Source organism: Lasioglossum baleicum, chromosome 16 (genome assembly GCF_051020765.1).
Source record: "Lasioglossum baleicum chromosome 16, iyLasBale1, whole genome shotgun sequence".
NCBI classification, from domain to species: Eukaryota; Metazoa; Arthropoda; class Insecta; order Hymenoptera; family Halictidae; genus Lasioglossum; species Lasioglossum baleicum.
Window position 1 is genome coordinate 8,508,829 of NC_134944.1, and position 16,556 is coordinate 8,525,384.

Genomic DNA, 16,556 nt, shown 5'->3' on the forward strand with positions numbered 1-16,556 from the left:
TACTGGTATGTAATAGTAAGATACAGAAACGCAAGATATATCTTATTGAAATGGAACTGAATGAACGGAACACCACATTCATTGAGCTCTTTCGGTGCGAAATGGGTCAGTGCAGAACGCGTAGTGGAGTAGGGAGCGCTGGCGCGCGGAGTGGGGATCGCTGAACGCGATCACGTACTACCGAGCGTCGCGCGGCGAGTAGACGCACAGTTTTTTTTTTAATTTGTTTTCTAATATTACATTTTGTCATCCAGTTCTGAGCTATGTTTTAAGTTTCAAATCTCTAACTCATGGAGAAGTGGTTTAAAATTCGATTACACAAGATTTGACGCATACAACAACAACGACAACTCGGCAAGCTAATATAAGCGTGGTAAAAAGGTAATCATTGAAAAGTGGACGATTGATTCAATCCATTGATGAAGTTAATCGTCAATCTGTTTCAAGAACCCTGAATCGATAACTATTTCTAACCTCTAGCTTTAAAATAACAGATAAAATTGCACAATAGAGCCAATTAGAATGATAAAATTGCCTGTCTAACGCGGCACTGGTATTATTGGTGAACCGTAAAATTTTCCGAGACATTGTCGAGTAATTAATTATGGTCGAAACGTACCTGGAACAACGGTCCCGTCCAATTAAGAGTCCCGGACGATGGTCGTCCGTTCGTTGATCCAGTTTCTCCGTATTTTTCCAGGCGCTGGCTGCCGAGGGCAAATACGACGACAAGCATCTGATGAGCAACGAAGTTATGGAGAAGACGCCGTCCCCGTTGAAGTCGACTTACAACTCCCAGTTGTCCCGGAACGCTGATTGTCCAGCGTCGTTCAAGCCGGCGATGGCGAACCGACTGTTGGACTGGTTCTCCGTCGTGATGTCCGACTCGAAGCACCGTCGTCCGCATCCTAAACCAAAAGGTCTCTTCTTCATTTGCATAACGAACTCTTCAGCGGAACGATCATTCTTTATACATATAGTATAATCCTCTGTAAACGCAAAGAGGCCGTACGCGATAAACACAAAAGAAATATCCCCTCCACTGCATTAAGTATGTTCTGGAGGTACAATGGGAGACAAAAGTACAAGAAATTCGAAACCCATCAATATATTGACAATGAAAGCCATTCATGAGTATATTTTGCATTAAAAAAATAGATTAATTTAAAAAGCTTTCGTTTAATTAGTGAATTTCATGTTGTATTTATTTTTTAATCAAATTGTCTTCATATTATAAAAAATTGTAAATGACTTTTGCGAATAATTGTACCGTCTGATTTAAACTTCAAGATAATAAATTTGTGATATTCAATATATATATAATTACGCAATAAAAAGTTAAAAATAAATATTTAAATAAATTAAAAATACTTCAGAAAGCAATATAAAAAAAACTGGAGTTTCTAGTTGCGTTTTTTCAAGGTTTAAATAGGGTTTGAAGTGGAATTTTATGAATTCTCTATAAGAAGACGTGTTAAAATGTGCAAACATTAAGTTGCTATAATTCTTATACGGTGCAGTGAATCGAACCCAAACTTTGGTAATTGCATTAATATTTAGTAAGAATTATATCTTGTCAAATTTTCCAAAATTTTGTAGCGTTTTTATATACCTCCAGAACATCCTTAGTCTGATCTCGGCTCGTGTATATCGGTGTGCACCGATACCAATATAAAATCTTTTTTATTATTACTTATTTTTTTATGAAACATCCACCAATATATTTGTGGCATTTTTCTGATTAAAATGAGACCAAACACGACATACTTTCAACTGCATTTAGTGGTTTAATTCAGGCAGTTCCAACCTATTCGCCTCCAACAACTGCAAGGTCCCCCACCATCGAACCTCTTTACAATGTATGCGTGTGCATCGCGTCGTGCGTCGCGCAACAGCGGCTCTCGTGGTGGGAGAATCCCACTACTATACATTATAACGAAGAAGTCTAAGAGTGGGGGAAGACCCTAAGCGGGGAAAGTGCCTCGAATAGCTCCAGAGCTACTCGTTGGAACTGCCTGGTTTAATTGATGATGGACGTTTCGGGCGCAAGGAAGGATAGCGTATGTCAGCGGTTTCCAACTGTTTTGCTACTACGCCTCCCTAAAAAAAAATATTTTTTTCCGCGCCTCCCTATTTATACCCGAATTTGTATTGTTACGTTACGATATGAAGTTTATTTATTTGTAGATATTATGGTATGAACATTAATTTTTTATTAGAAATTTTGGCGCCTCCCAGGTTGAAAACCGCTGGCGTATGGAAAAGAAAGGCTCGATCTTCGAAGCTCAAAAAAATAGTGCCCCTTCTACGATAAATGCAAACGAGTCCCCCCGAGGCTGTTGCGTTTATAGAGGATTTACTGTATTCTCCCCGAAATGCTTCGAAACGCATTTGAACATCACAGGCTTTTTCCCCCGTGACGTCATAATCCGTCCCCCGGGTGGAAAACACTCTTTTTTCGATCGACGAAAGAAAATTGGCAGGGGGAGACAATAGAAATTGGAAAGCCGGGGTAGTGCTGAAGGGTGATTGTAGACGAGGCGCCGCGCGTTCGCAACCCCCGAGGATCAAGGCTGAATATATACAAGAGACTAATTGCTCCGCACGAGACGGAACGGGTCCTGGACATTACAGTTCGGAACTGCCTCACGTCACTGCACGCTATTCGACTTCGGTACAATCACTTTCGTACCAGTTCGGAATTGTCCCGTTAGAATGAATCGCTTCCCGTCGAGATCCGGCGCGATTACTTTGCCGTGTCTCTCGCGATATTGTTCCCCTCCCCCTTGCTCCCTCCCCCTCTCCCTCTCAGACGAGATTTCAATATTTATCCGCGAATAATCCGAACGAGTTTTAATAATTATCCGGGTCGCCGGTAATTGTTTACAGAGAGAATAATGCGAGGAGTACAGTCCTCCCTCGCATAGTGTCACTTTTGTCTCTACGGATAGTGTTACTTTTTCATCCGCCCTACTAGGGAGATAAAGAGAATCAAAAATAAAAAAGTTTTCTTCTGGTGTTATTGTTTAACTGTCCTTCTTTGCGCTCGAAAGTTTTGTCGCTTATTAAACGAGTAAATATCCTTAAATATTTTCCATCTTACAATTATTAAAATGATCAAGTTGCTTATGTGTAAATTGATTCGACAAATTTCTTTATCCAAGCACATATTAAAATTGCAGATAAAAATTGCACAAAATCTAAATAAATAGAGCCTTCTCATTTTTGTAAGCTAAAATTTTAATTTGAATCGCTTTTAATGACCGGTTTTATATTTTTTAATCTTGCAATTATTAAAATGATCAAGTTGCTTATGTGTAAATTGATTCGACAAATTTCTTCATCGAAGCACATATTAAAATTGCAGATAAAAATTGCACAAAATCTAAATAAATAGAGCCTTCTCATTTTCGTAACGTAAAATTTTAATTTGAATCGCTTTTAATGACCGGTTTTATATTTTTCATCTTGCAACGATTAAAATGATCAAGTTGCTTATGTGTAAATTGATTCGACAAATTTCTTTATCCAAGCACATATTAAAATTGCAGATAAAAATTGCACAAAATCTAAATAAAGAGAGCCTTCTCATTTTTGTAAGCTAAAATTTTCATTTGAATCGCTTTTAATGACCGGTTTTATATTTTTCATCTTGCAACGATTAAAATGATCAAGTTGCTTATGTGTAAATTGATTCGACAAATTTCTTTATCCAAGCACATATTAAAATTGCAGATAAAAATTGCACAAAATCTAAATAAATAGAGCCTTCTCATTTTTGTAAGCTAAAATTTTCATTTGAATCGCTTTTAATGACCGGTTTTATATTTTTCATCTTGCAACGATTAAAATGATCAAGTTGCTTATGTGTAAATTGATTCGACGAATTTCTTTATCCAAGCACATATTAAAATTGCAGATAAAAATTGCACAAAATCTAAATAAATAGAGCCTTCTCATTTTCGTAACGTAAAATTTTCATTTGAATCGCTTTTAATGACCGGTTTTATATTTTTCATCTTGCAACGATTAAAATGATCAAGTTGCTTATGTGTAAATTGATTCGACAAATTTCTTTATCCAAGCACATATTAAAATTGCAGATAAAAATTGCACAGAATCTAAATAAATAGAGCCTTCTCATTTTCGTAACGTAAAATTTTCATTTGAATCGCTTTTAATGACCGGTTTTATATTTTTCATCTTGCAATGATTAAAATGATCAAGTTGCTTATGTGTAAATTGATTCGACAAATTTCTTCATCGAAGCACATATTAAAATTGCAGATAAAAATTGCACAAAATCTAAATAAAGAGAGCTTTCTCATTTTTGTAAGCTAAAATTTTTATTTGAATCGCTTTTAGTGCTCGGTTTAGTGTTAAAACGGCGACGAGCCCCCGGGCGGAGAAGTTACGTGGTCGGTGGTGTTCCGAGCGAGCGAAATCGCAATTTGATTCGGCGCAGTCCGCGCGCGTAGAAGTGGCCATTGGAATTCATATTTCGCGGACGCCGTTTCCAGGTCACCTGCCCATCGGCTGCCAGTGCGAGGTCAGGTGGATGTTCGGACATTTGGACAGCGACAACGACGGCAGGCTCTCCCTTTCCGAGTTGTACGGGCTGGAGCACGATCAGAACGAGCCGTGTCTGAAACCGTTCCTCGACGGCTGCGACACAGACGGGTGAGTCCCGAGACCGTGGACAGGGGACGAAGAACCCACCCTTTACGATTCCCGGCACGTACAAGCACTAGTCCTAGTCCCTGTAACCCGTTTCTCCTTTTCCCATATCGGTGGACGAAGAACTATCCGACGTCGAGAGGCTATCAACCCCTTGCGCTATCACTTCCTACGATGATCAGCAGTTCCAATCTCCTTCCACAGTGAACCATAGTAATATTCGGACAGTTTTAAAAGGACGAGAACTTTTTTAATAAAAGATCACTCGACTTGGATATCTTTCTGAGAAGTTGGAGCAATTAGTTTACTACAAGACGTAAATCTATTCACTTTATGGATATGAAATTGATATAATGACTCGTTAAGGTTAGGTTATGTTCAATTTTGTTGCCAAAATTTACTAATTATAGTAAACAAAACTGTTTGAAATAAGCAGCAGTCAAGAAACTGTCCTTCGAAGTAAATTTCAAATGAAACACTTAAAATTGCAGGGAGTTGTGTTGCCAACAAAATTAAACCTAACCTATATATAGATACAGCTCTCAAACTTTGTTGTAATCTGTATTTGTGGCACTTATATTTGTTTTTAACTAAAAAAAATACGACTTAAGTAAATAAAGGAAATATAGAAACACGTTTCATTTACATTTTCCTTTCTCTGATGTCGAGTCACACTCGACAAAGGAGTGCAAAGGGTTAAATGTGTAGTAATTGATTAGTAAAATGTTTATGCATCGTTTGCTGAAGAAACGAAGCTGAATAAAAATTTACTTCTTGTGTGAATAATTTTAATTGATTGAAAATACCGTCTCCGTATTTGTACATTTTTTAAATGTTTTTACTGATTTTTATCAAATTCGCTGTCTATCGATTACATACCAATATATTTAATAATGTGAACAATGTTGTGAATGAAGGTACACCAATTTTTAATGGTAACTAGACTGCTAAGGGTTCGTTTACTACAAGACGTGAAACAAATTGTTTATAAAATTGCAGTTGATCGGAATTACAGAGAAAACACTAGAAATTTTTGTTTACAATATAAAAGTCCTTTCAAAAGTGTCCGAATATTACTGTGGTTCACTGTATCCATCCCGTTGTAACAAAAGTTACTTGAACTAAAATTATAATAGGACTGTGGATCTTTACGCAACCCTATAGAGTTTTCTGTTTGCTATACATTCTATCTCGCCCATAAACGCATAAAATAGGCTGTCTAATTACAATGCACAATCATTTCTATGTAGAATCCATGCGAAATCTCGCCAATTCGATTCCGGGACAGCCGTGACGTCGATAAACGGCGTTCGCGGACGTTAAGAGGGCGTAACAACCCTTACGATTCCGTTCACGTAGCGAGACACGTCCTGCTCGCGTTGTAATCCGCTTGTCGCATCGCGGCGGACTCCCTTCTTCTTCTTCCTCCACCTCTGCGCTGCTTGTAAATCATTAAACTCGCGGGATACGTGACCCGGAAAGGGAACGAGAAACCCTTTCAGTTTTTAATACCGTCGGAGCAACGCGGGCGAGAGGGTTGGTAGCCGCCGCGTCATGCCGGACGCTCGAGTGTAATAGGTCTCGAGCGTACGTGCCTCCAGACCAAGTAGCTGACTGATTGTTAAATAGGGAGAGGATGATTGTACGGATACGTGTGAAAACCGAGTCGTTTGGCTCCCGCCAGGCTCGGACAGAGAGCGAGAGAGAGAGAGACCTTGCGAACAAGTGTACATATTTGTTATTCCGAATGTGAAGAAAGAGGTGATTGTGTAAAGCAATGGTTGGCTCTAGCGTTTTAAATGGAGCAATACGTTTGAAAACAGAGTCGTTTGGCTCCCGCCAGACTCAGAGAGAAAGAGAGCGAGAGAAAGACCTTGCGAACAAGTGTACACAACAAGAAAAGTGACACAACTCAAAAATGCAACATTTGAGAAAAGTCAACTTGAAGAATACTATAAAACTTATAGTATTTTTCAATGACATAACCTCAAAATTGCCATTGTTTTACTTGTGTCACTTCTCTTGCGGGTGTGCGATTCGTTATCCCGAATGTTGAGAAAGGGGATGATTGTAAAGCAATGGTTGGCTCTAGCGCTTTTAAATGCATCAATACGGATGAATGGATTTGCTGTACTAAAACCTCGAGAACGTTGAGGAGAGAATGACTCGGCAACTGTGTCGTACACCTTAGCATTAAGAAACTCTAACTGTATATGATCGCGTATGATTGTCGACTACCGTCGCACAAGTCGCTTAACTTCTTAACTACTCGGTTTACTGCTCGTTTTACGACCTTCGTTGCCGAGGTGCTTCGCCGGGGCACAATACGCGGCCACATTGCACCCCGAATCTAATTGGTCCCTGATCGTTTCCGACAAATAACGGAATCCATCTGACGCTGGACTTTAATTCGTTATAGCGGCTCTGTACATGAAGCCTTGGCTGGCGGTCAGTTTAAACGATTGTATGTATTAGGCTGGAGGGATAGTTCTGTCGTATTTTAAAGAAGCAAGTAATTTTTTGCGTGTGTGCCTGTAAATCAAAAACACATATTGCTAGTGAGTGATTATCTGAAAGATGGCAACAAGTTGTTGCAGATAAAGGGAATTATATCATTGAATAATATTAAACATATATTTTTATATTGTAATTATAATAAATTGATTCAAAGGTTTTCTTTAACACGTTCCGCGCCGAGCCGTTTTTGATAGCATTTTTTATAGTACCTTATTTCTTTCGTGGAAATATTCTACAGTCTTAAACTTAAACTGAATTAATATTTCAACGTGTACCAACAGTGGTACATATGCCACGGAACGTGTTAAAATACGACAAAACTTTCCCTCCAATCTAATATATGTACTAGAATCGATGAGAGGATCAATATTGATCGCGAAGAAGTAAAAACTACGTAAGAACTTCAATGAATCTATGGCTGAAATCAATCAAGTGAAACGGTCGTCGAGAATGTCCGCCTGGCAAGAGTTAATCTGCAATCAGTTGTTTTAGTCGGAGATTGTGATTGTACTTGGTGGAGGACTCCCTGTTGATAGCTTATACTAAAGCGACGAACATTGTGCTTCCAGGGACATCTTCGTAAACGGGCCCGAATGGTGCGGCTGCTTCTCAAAAGCTGAACGTCCGTGTGCTGCCGTGCGCAAACGATCATCTCCGGACGTTGCACCCGCCTGTGACTCTCGAGGGTACTACCGAAGTACCCAATGCCATCGTGGTCTAGGTCTCTGCTGGTGTGTCGACCCCCACGGCGTCGAGTTCGCCGGTACCAGAACACGTGGCAGCAAACCAGACTGCGGTAGGTTCAAACGCTAGATGACAATAGAACCTCGAAGACAGAGGCGAAAGCACACGCCTCCCAAACTTACCCCGTGTTCCATCCCCCGAGCTCCTCGAGGCAGAAAGCGATCGCTGTTTAACATCGTGCCAGCTGGATTAGTCCCTTGAACAAAAGAAAAGAGTTAGAATCTGCTCTGACGCAATCAAATGAATTGTATTACATACTCGGAGATGTATATCTGCAACAAAAAAATGTTAACAGCTGTATAAATTGAAGATTTATCCGAAGCGTCTATTATACATGTCAGAAAATCATCGATTGCGTGATTAATATGCGGTAAAAAAATATTTTAACCGCCGTGGCTTGTTCATTAGACTTTGCCGCATCTGCACTATGCAAGAAAATCCACGTAGGATCGCGCAATAATTAAATAATTAACAAAATAATTACTTAAAACTCGTGCAGCGGCGAAACGCTGAAACTACTCGACAAATTACCGACGTCTGCGCAGATGGTAACCACAAACTGTGACGGTAAAACACAGTTCCCGATGGTTCAACTCTCGACTTTCAACCCCGCAAAGTATTATAGCGGTTTTCGATAATGTAAATTCCTATTTCATTATTAATTTTGTTGGTAAAATAGGAAACTAATGGTTTTCATAAAATAGGCGTTTACATTATCGACAACCGCTACAGTGACCGCGGGTAAACTTTCGAAAATCGGTCAAATCATTTTACATTAAAAATATGTGATATGTTTCCCAATTTGTGTCATTTTCTACCTCACCGGATTTAATAAGAAATATGTTTTCGAGTAGACCAAAAATCCCTTTGGGAAACATGTTTTTAATTAAAAATTTTAGCTCAATCCGATTTGACCGACTTTCGGAACGCATGACCGCAATAGGACAGGGGCTGACAGGGCCTCTTCCTGCCGATGTGCTTCACCAAAGACTGTCTTCTTTCTCGATAGCAATCGTTAGCAATCGTTAATCAATAGTATCATTAATGTTTCAGACATGATAGTGAACAAGATAAGCAACGGAGGTCTAAAAACCAACAGTGTGGACCTGGACGACGACGAGGACGGAGGCACAGATGTGGGCCAGGATCTTGAGGGGTCCGCTGATCAGCCGTTAGATTTCTAGACTCCTTAGGATCAGCCAACCGACACAGAGAAAACAGCAGCAGCTAACCGGGAGCAGTACCTTGACGTGATATCGAGCGATCGGACAACGAGGTTCCCTTTTCCGGTTGTCCAGTCGTATCGATCATCGCCGTTGTGATTGGAGGTGTCTTCGGTGAATCAGGGCGGCGGAGGCTGCGTGCGAGCCTAAAACAAAAAGCCAGTTCGTAGAGCAACGAAACAAAAGGAATACGCTGAGAAACGTAAAGAGAAGAGAGCTCCGCTTCGGAAAGAAGCAAAGGTTACACCGGCTCTCCGAGCTAAGGAGTTCTCTTCAGGAGTCGTCGGTGGCCATCAGGATCAACGGTTGAATCCTCGAGTGCTGATCTTGGCACACAGAGCTTCGATCCAACTGAAAACAGAGAATCAACAATTTAATCAACGCTAAATCCGGTCGATTAGGGAAGACAAAGACACAAGTGCCAAACGGGTTAAGAGAGGGAAGCTAAACAGTGCAATAAAATCACACAGAAACAAACAGCCACACATGTTCCACACGTAACACACGTACACACGTATGTACACACAATCGTGCAATAGCGAAGAACCCGTGCAATGTTTGATATTCCGACTGGATTGCATTTACCTTCGACAAGAATCGGCGCAGATTGTCGCAGAGAGGCAGAAATGCGAATGACCTTTAGCCTGTGTGTGCCCCTCGAGGTACCTCCATGCACAACTCGTCTATAAATAATACAGTTATACACTATTTATGCGTATAGAATGGTAGAGAGAGAAAGAGAGCGAGCGAGAGAGTGGGAGAGAAAGAAGTGAGAAATAGAGAGATAGGACAGACACACTCGCAAGGTGTTCAAGAAATGGGAAGATCATCCTCCATCGGATAGAATTCATGTCCACTCCACACCGACGCATAGAAATTAACGATACATTTAACGAGAGAAGATGATGCAACAGAGATAAAGTTTAACAAAGAAACAAAAAAAAAATATTGAGAGAAAGAGAGAGAGAGAGCGCGAGAAAGAAAGAAAAAGAATGCTCTATATGATTATGATTTCTAACCGCGCTAGATTAACGATATCTCGAATTGTAATGTCTAAGCATAATATATATATATACAAATATATATATATATATATAAATATAAATATATAAATAAATAATACATTATACTGTCTATGACTAACGATAATACGGCAGAAGAAGAACAAGCTGGCTGAGAGAGAAAACCAGGCCGATCGTCAGCAGTTCAACACACACACACATAAACACATACACACACCTAGAAAGTTGCACGCTTGAAGATGTAGAAGTCAGATGTATATTATTACTTGATTGCCATAATCCCCCGCTAAAAGAAGTATAGATTATTCGGTCCAGTCCCGTTGCTGAACACCTTCGCTGATATCTACAAGAGAATAATGCATACAGGGTGTTGTAGAAAATGTCGTTGTTCATTCAGAAGGTTCGAAGCTTAAAATTGAACATCCAACATCCCTTGTGTGGAATAATGAGGACATTTTTTCGAGGGGTGAACAAAATGTTTTTTTTTTCACGGCACTTACCGACGGAGAATATTTTCTAAAACGTCCTGTATATATGTAGACCTAACGATTTCCGTCGCTTATTTATTTTTCCTCCTCATCTTCTTCTTCTTCTTCCCCCTTTTCTGCCTCGAGCTTTCATTCTTTTCTCTCGTAGCCATCTTGCGTTGCGAGTTCTAGTGTAAGATAACACTTGCATTAAAAAGAATGACCTATTTCATACTCGCTAACTACTAAGCAGCAGCTCAATCACGACGACGAAGGAGGGGAGATGCCGGAGAGAATTCTATGAACTCGCGATGCACTCCTTGTACACGAATAGTAAAAGGACGAGAAAAGAAAAACGAAAAAAAGAAAGAAAAAAATATTTTAAGATACACGATAACGTTCTTCATCCCTTTCGACAAACGTATTTCTTTCCCCTTCGACGTTTTGTCACACACACTCATACATACACACACATACACACGCAATTTTCAAAGTTCACGAAAAAAAAGAAGAGTAACGCGCGCGTCTACAAAAGGGATCCTCTCTCGACCCCCCCGAGAGAAAAGGATTGAGGAAACGCGGGGGTAAGCGTTTTTAATATTTGATAACAATGAGAGCACGTCGTGATTCGTCTGCGTTTACTTGTAATTATAAGCATTTTTACTTACGACTTTTACTTAACGAGTGTGTGGTACACCGTAGGTACTAGAAGGTATAAAACATTGTAATCCGTAGAACAAACAAAAAAGAAATGGAAAAACGATCGGTGTGACTATGTGAATATGCCCTAGCTCGCGATTAGCTGGCGAATTTACACGTAGGTGATTAGCCAGTGCAAATTATTACACGTAATCCGCATTCTAGAGAACCGAAACACACGTGTCCAGAGATGTTTCTGTTTCTAGCGTCGTCGTCGTCGTCGTCGTCGTCTGTTTCGAAAGAGCATCGACATGCGCATTCTTTAAACTATTATTAATTATTGTTATCGATTAGCGGCAATACCGTACTATGGATTTTCTGTACTTATTCTTATATGCGATCGCGCTTGCATTCTACTCTTCTGTGAGCAACTTAATCGAGACCATATAACGAACGTACGAGATGGGAGGAAGCGAGTAAACTGTCCAAGAATAATTAACAAAACCGCGTTTAAACGAGCACCAGAAAACACCGCGTCATTCTCAGAGATCGGAACAGGAAACGGACTGCAGATGTTTACGCGAATTAGAGCATTACTTACAGAGCAATCGACGATAAACAAAGCGTTACTTTGTACTTCGTACAAACTTACAAATACTTTGTACCACATTGGATCGTTTAGTTAATTGTCTTACGGTGATATTTGTTGATATTTTCTTTTATGTTTCTACATATGTCATGGTATTTTATGATAGTCAATGCATAAACCTCGGCAGTCTAGCGATAAAATATAAGGACTCGTAGAAAAATGTCCATTCGTCCGCGACGTAATGAATTCACCGACAACACCACGATGCACTCTTTGCCACGTTCGAGCGCAATTTCTATTCCCAGCCTGAATTTATTGCCGTACCGTCAACATTATAGATTAACCGAGCATAACTCGAGAAACCGCAACCATACGATAGTTTTACTGAGAACGTCGTCTTGCATATTGTATATACATAATTATATACAATGGGGGAAAATCATCGTCTATGATCTTCGTAAACGTGATGATTTTTGTAAGGTATGCACCTGGTCGAAGCGTAAAGAATTTTTACTTCATCCCGAAGCTACTATTGATATTTCACCAGATTGGTATTGTACATGTGGCTGTAAGAATTCTTTATGAATAAAGATTGTTGTAGAAAACTGGTTCGCGCACCGTCTCTTCCTTGCAATCACACACACACATACCGAGAGACTCTATAAAATATCAATATATTATTTTTATTTAAAAATCGTTACAAAAAAATATAGACGTGTTCCAATCGTGTCTAGGAAGACTGTAGAAAGATACTGACACTGTAAATCACTATTTATACTCGCGCGTTTAGTACTTGAGCACTGCTCTTAAGCTAAAACAAAAAGGAAACAAAAGATAATATTTTCTGTTAATCGGTAGTCGTTTTAAGAGTGTTGAGTTAATATAAGTTACCATGATCCCGAGTGTAATAAATCGAATCCTTCGTTGATCTTCTCGAACGGAAGAGTGTGAGTAACGAACTCGTCGAGCATGAGCGATTTCGACATGTATTCTTGTACCAGTTTTGGTACGCTTTCCTTGGACTTCCAGCCACCGAACGCAGTTCCTTTCCATACTCGGCCAGTCACCAATTGGAAAGGACGAGTTCCGATTTCCTGACCTGCTGCAGCTACACCCACGATCACGGATGTACCCCATCCCTTATGGCAGGATTCCAAAGCAGCTCTCTGCAAACAAATTTATTATTCGCCGACTGTTCTGCGTAATTGACGATACTTGAAAAATCAACGACTTTCTACCATGGTGTTAACATTGCCGACACACTCGAAAGTGTAATCCAATCCTCCATCGGTCATTTCTACCAGAACTTCCTGAATTGGTTTACTGTGATCCTTGGGGTTCACGAATTCGGTGCATCCAAAAGTTTTAGCTGTGCAACAATTAAATAGAAAAATGTTCAACTCCTTCTTCAAGGGTAAAACTAATAGATCAAGTGCTCTTATATCTTACCAAGCTCGAATTTACTCGGATTCACGTCTACGCCAATAATGCGCGTTGCACCAGCTTTCTTGCAACCAAGTGCAACTGCCAGTCCCACTGCACCCAGTCCCCATATAGCACATGAACTTCCAGGCTCCACTTTGGCCGTGTTAAGGGCAGCACCATAGCCGGTAGGTACTCCACAACCCAACAAGCAAACCTTCTCGAGCGGTGCACTGGGATCAACCTAAAATGAAAGAATTGTAATTTACTTTAAATATTCTATAAATTATTCGTAATTAGACTGCGGATGTCTATGCAATTATTAATTTCTGCAGACAAATTTGAAGAAAGTGGGCACAAATGAAATCCTATCTTCAGTGTTAGTAGCTTTTATAGATCTGACATAAGTAAAATCCATATTAAGATCTGTGGAATTTTATATTCCAGCATTGTTTGTGATCATTTGTAGAAGTCATAAAGATCCGCATTCTATTCATAATATTCTATAGACGAGCAAGTACCTTAGCCAGAGAGATATCAGCTACCACGGTGTACTCTGAGAAAGTAGAGCAACCCATGAAGTGAGCAAGAGTCTGATTCTTGCAAGTGAACCGAGAAGTACCGTCGGGCATCACACCCTTTCCTTGAGTATTACGTATCTTGCTGCACAGATTCGTTTTCGGGGACTTGCAAAACTTGCAGTCCTTGCATTGAGGAATGTACAATGGAACCACGTGATCGCCTTGAGACATAACATGGAGAATCGATTAGCATAATACAATTTGTCTGAATACAATGTATCGTTCGTGTCTAGAGAAAAAAGACACAGACAATACAATTCTACATGAAATGTTGGGAGCTTGGGAAATGGCACAGAATAATAAGGTTGGTCCTTGTCGCACATTTAGAACTATCCTCCATATTTTTCTACCGCCTCTGTGTCAATTTTGGTGCTCCCAACGATTATTATACCAGGTTGGAATTCTGTGACTCCTTCGCCAATGCTCTCCACAATACCGCTGCCTTCATGACCAAGAACACATGGGAAAATTCCTTCTGGATCCAATCCGTCCAGAGTATAGGCATCCGTATGACACAGAGCTACAGCTACAACTTTGATCCTGACTTCATGAGCTTTCGGAGGTGCTACTTCTATCTCCTCGATCGAAAGAGGCTGCTTCTCCTTCCATGCTACCGCGGCTTTACATTTAATTACCTGCCGTTCGCATAAAAAGAAACGCAATCTTATTTATAACCAATGAAATCGAAGAAAAAGCTTATTGCTATGTTATTGTAAAGAATAAATACCTTTCCTGCGGTTTCAGGCATGTTTCATGCAAACGGTTCGGAAGACTGTGAGAGACAGACTGTACAACACGACAATGAATTGCAATGAATTACTCTCGAATTCTCGATGCCGGCAGTGATAAACCTCAATTAATTCAAGGTCGATTTGCACGCGGTGCTAATCCAGTACTACTGACATCTAGTGTTTACCGATGTTACGATAAATACGTATAAAATTGCTTGGAGAATAATAATTAGACTGCGGATCTTTATGCATTTATGAAGAAATTGGTTGCGTGAAATATAAAACGGTAACAGATTAGAAAAATTTAAGAATACCGTAATGTTGTTTTTAATGTAACAATGCCGTTAATCCTGCTTCCCACAATAAATGCCGAACATTTTTATTTTGCATAAAGATTCGCACTGTAATAATAATATGTATCAATCGAATTGATATCTATACCTATTTCAAGATAATATTCCGAAAGCAATCAAAAATGTATATTTTATTTGGTATAAACGTTTATGACCATATCGAAAGAGATTTGGTAAACTGTTTCAACTATTTTAGGCAATTAAATTCCGAATTCAATGGTTATCGTATATATTTCGTATATATTTGACCTCGCATGACCTCTAAGATAGATAAAACGTTTATTTGTAAGCGACTGTTCAATTTCTTTGCTGTTATGTAATTCTCAATAAACATAGTCACCTTCTCGAACGCGTTCGTTTCTTTATTAAGTTTATAAATAATTTCTTCAGAGTACAAACTGTTGTATTTATCATACTATTTGTACAATTATCGACGATTCACCTATGAACTTTTTTGCCTACTCTTAACACAGGTAATGTCTGTACAAGAGTAATAAAATGCGCAGTCATGTAGCCGAGTAAGGCACCTATTACACAAGGGATTGGCCAAGCTTGCCAAGGACGGTCCCAGTCTAATGGAATTGCGATAGCACCCAACCAGGTGCCCAAAAGAGTCGCTTGAACATTAGTCTTCACAGCGTTTGCTAAAACATTGTCCTTCTGCGACTGTATTCCCGTCATTATCTCCAACGCACTGTCCACTCCTAAATGCAGACTAGCAGGAACAAATGTAAGAGTGGTCAGCGTGACCGTGAGCATAGTAGTTTCCTCGTGGTGCACGAAAAGAGGTGCACCGAACAGCACGATTATAACATAGTATACGACTGATAATAGAAAAGCTGCTAACAAAAACTTGAAGATCTCCCTGAGATGTCTCGACCAAGTTCTTCTAGCTTTCGAGTATGTTCTCAAGTCGCTTTTTCCTATGATAGCGGATTCTGAGTGAAACATGGGAAAGAGGAGTTTCATGACTTCCGCGAACAGAAGTATTAATAATACTGGAATAAACTTGTACTTTCCCACATTGTACAAGCTGTCGTTCAACTTGAGTAATATCAGGATACCAGGGAAATAAATACAAGTGAAGGCGCAGTACGATAAGAGCAACCTCTGGGCTAATTTGTTCCCCATGCTCATGTTTCTTATTTTTCTAACCTATAAAAAATAGTAACCTCATTGTAAAGGAGTATCAGGGAAACCAGTTATCCCGATTCGTAGATTTAATGGTTTCTTACTTGACACGTGAAGCGAAATGATTCTTAATGTTTTGGCGCTCGATATACTATTTTATTCGCACTATATCTCACCATAGCGCCTTGTTATAACATTTTGCTTTAGGTTACGCGCTCGCATCACTGACAGAAGTGACAGACATCGAGAAGTCAGCTGTTGCCAAGCATGGTATTGTAAAGTATCTTTAATAGACATGTATCTCGCTCTATCATTTTCTGTCGGTCTAATTACAATTTCAATATAAATTAATGATTGTAAAATGTTAATTTATCTTTAAATTTCGATACAAAATGCGATTTCTGTATGGAATCGCAATGACGTAATGCAGCTATGTTCTCGATGGTGCTTACTGTTTACA

General features: G+C 39.6%; 3 protein-coding genes across 4 annotated transcripts in view; 1 reads left to right on the top strand and 2 right to left on the bottom strand.

The window, feature by feature from the left end:
• Positions 1 to 10,266, top strand: part of Cow (Proteoglycan Cow) — a 258,438-nt gene extending 248,172 nt beyond the window's left edge. For both annotated transcript variants that reach the window (XM_076440902.1, XM_076440903.1), the window contains 4 exons: positions 701 to 920; positions 4,521 to 4,680; positions 7,764 to 7,990; positions 8,992 to 10,266. In XM_076440902.1, coding sequence (XP_076297017.1) covers positions 701 to 920; positions 4,521 to 4,680; positions 7,764 to 7,990; positions 8,992 to 9,122 — 738 coding nt within the window. In that variant the 3' untranslated portion in view covers positions 9,123 to 10,266. The remainder of the gene's footprint in view (positions 1 to 700; positions 921 to 4,520; positions 4,681 to 7,763; positions 7,991 to 8,991) is intronic.
• Positions 10,267 to 12,540: 2,274 nt separating this feature from the next.
• Fdh (alcohol dehydrogenase class-3 Fdh) lies at positions 12,541 to 15,163 on the bottom strand. The gene is made up of 7 exons (XM_076440909.1): positions 14,609 to 15,163; positions 14,273 to 14,516; positions 13,822 to 14,042; positions 13,328 to 13,544; positions 13,117 to 13,247; positions 12,770 to 13,044; positions 12,541 to 12,689 (listed from the first exon to the last, which is right to left on the bottom strand). Exons 1-7 carry the CDS (start codon positions 14,627 to 14,629, stop codon positions 12,665 to 12,667), a joined length of 1,134 nt encoding a protein of 377 aa, XP_076297024.1. The 5' UTR covers positions 14,630 to 15,163; the 3' UTR covers positions 12,541 to 12,664.
• Positions 15,164 to 15,306: 143 nt separating this feature from the next.
• Pig-f (phosphatidylinositol glycan anchor biosynthesis class F) lies at positions 15,307 to 16,556 on the bottom strand. The gene is made up of 2 exons (XM_076440925.1): positions 16,201 to 16,556; positions 15,307 to 16,120 (listed from the first exon to the last, which is right to left on the bottom strand). Exon 2 carries the CDS (start codon positions 16,100 to 16,102, stop codon positions 15,404 to 15,406), a length of 699 nt encoding a protein of 232 aa, XP_076297040.1. The 5' UTR covers positions 16,103 to 16,120; positions 16,201 to 16,556; the 3' UTR covers positions 15,307 to 15,403.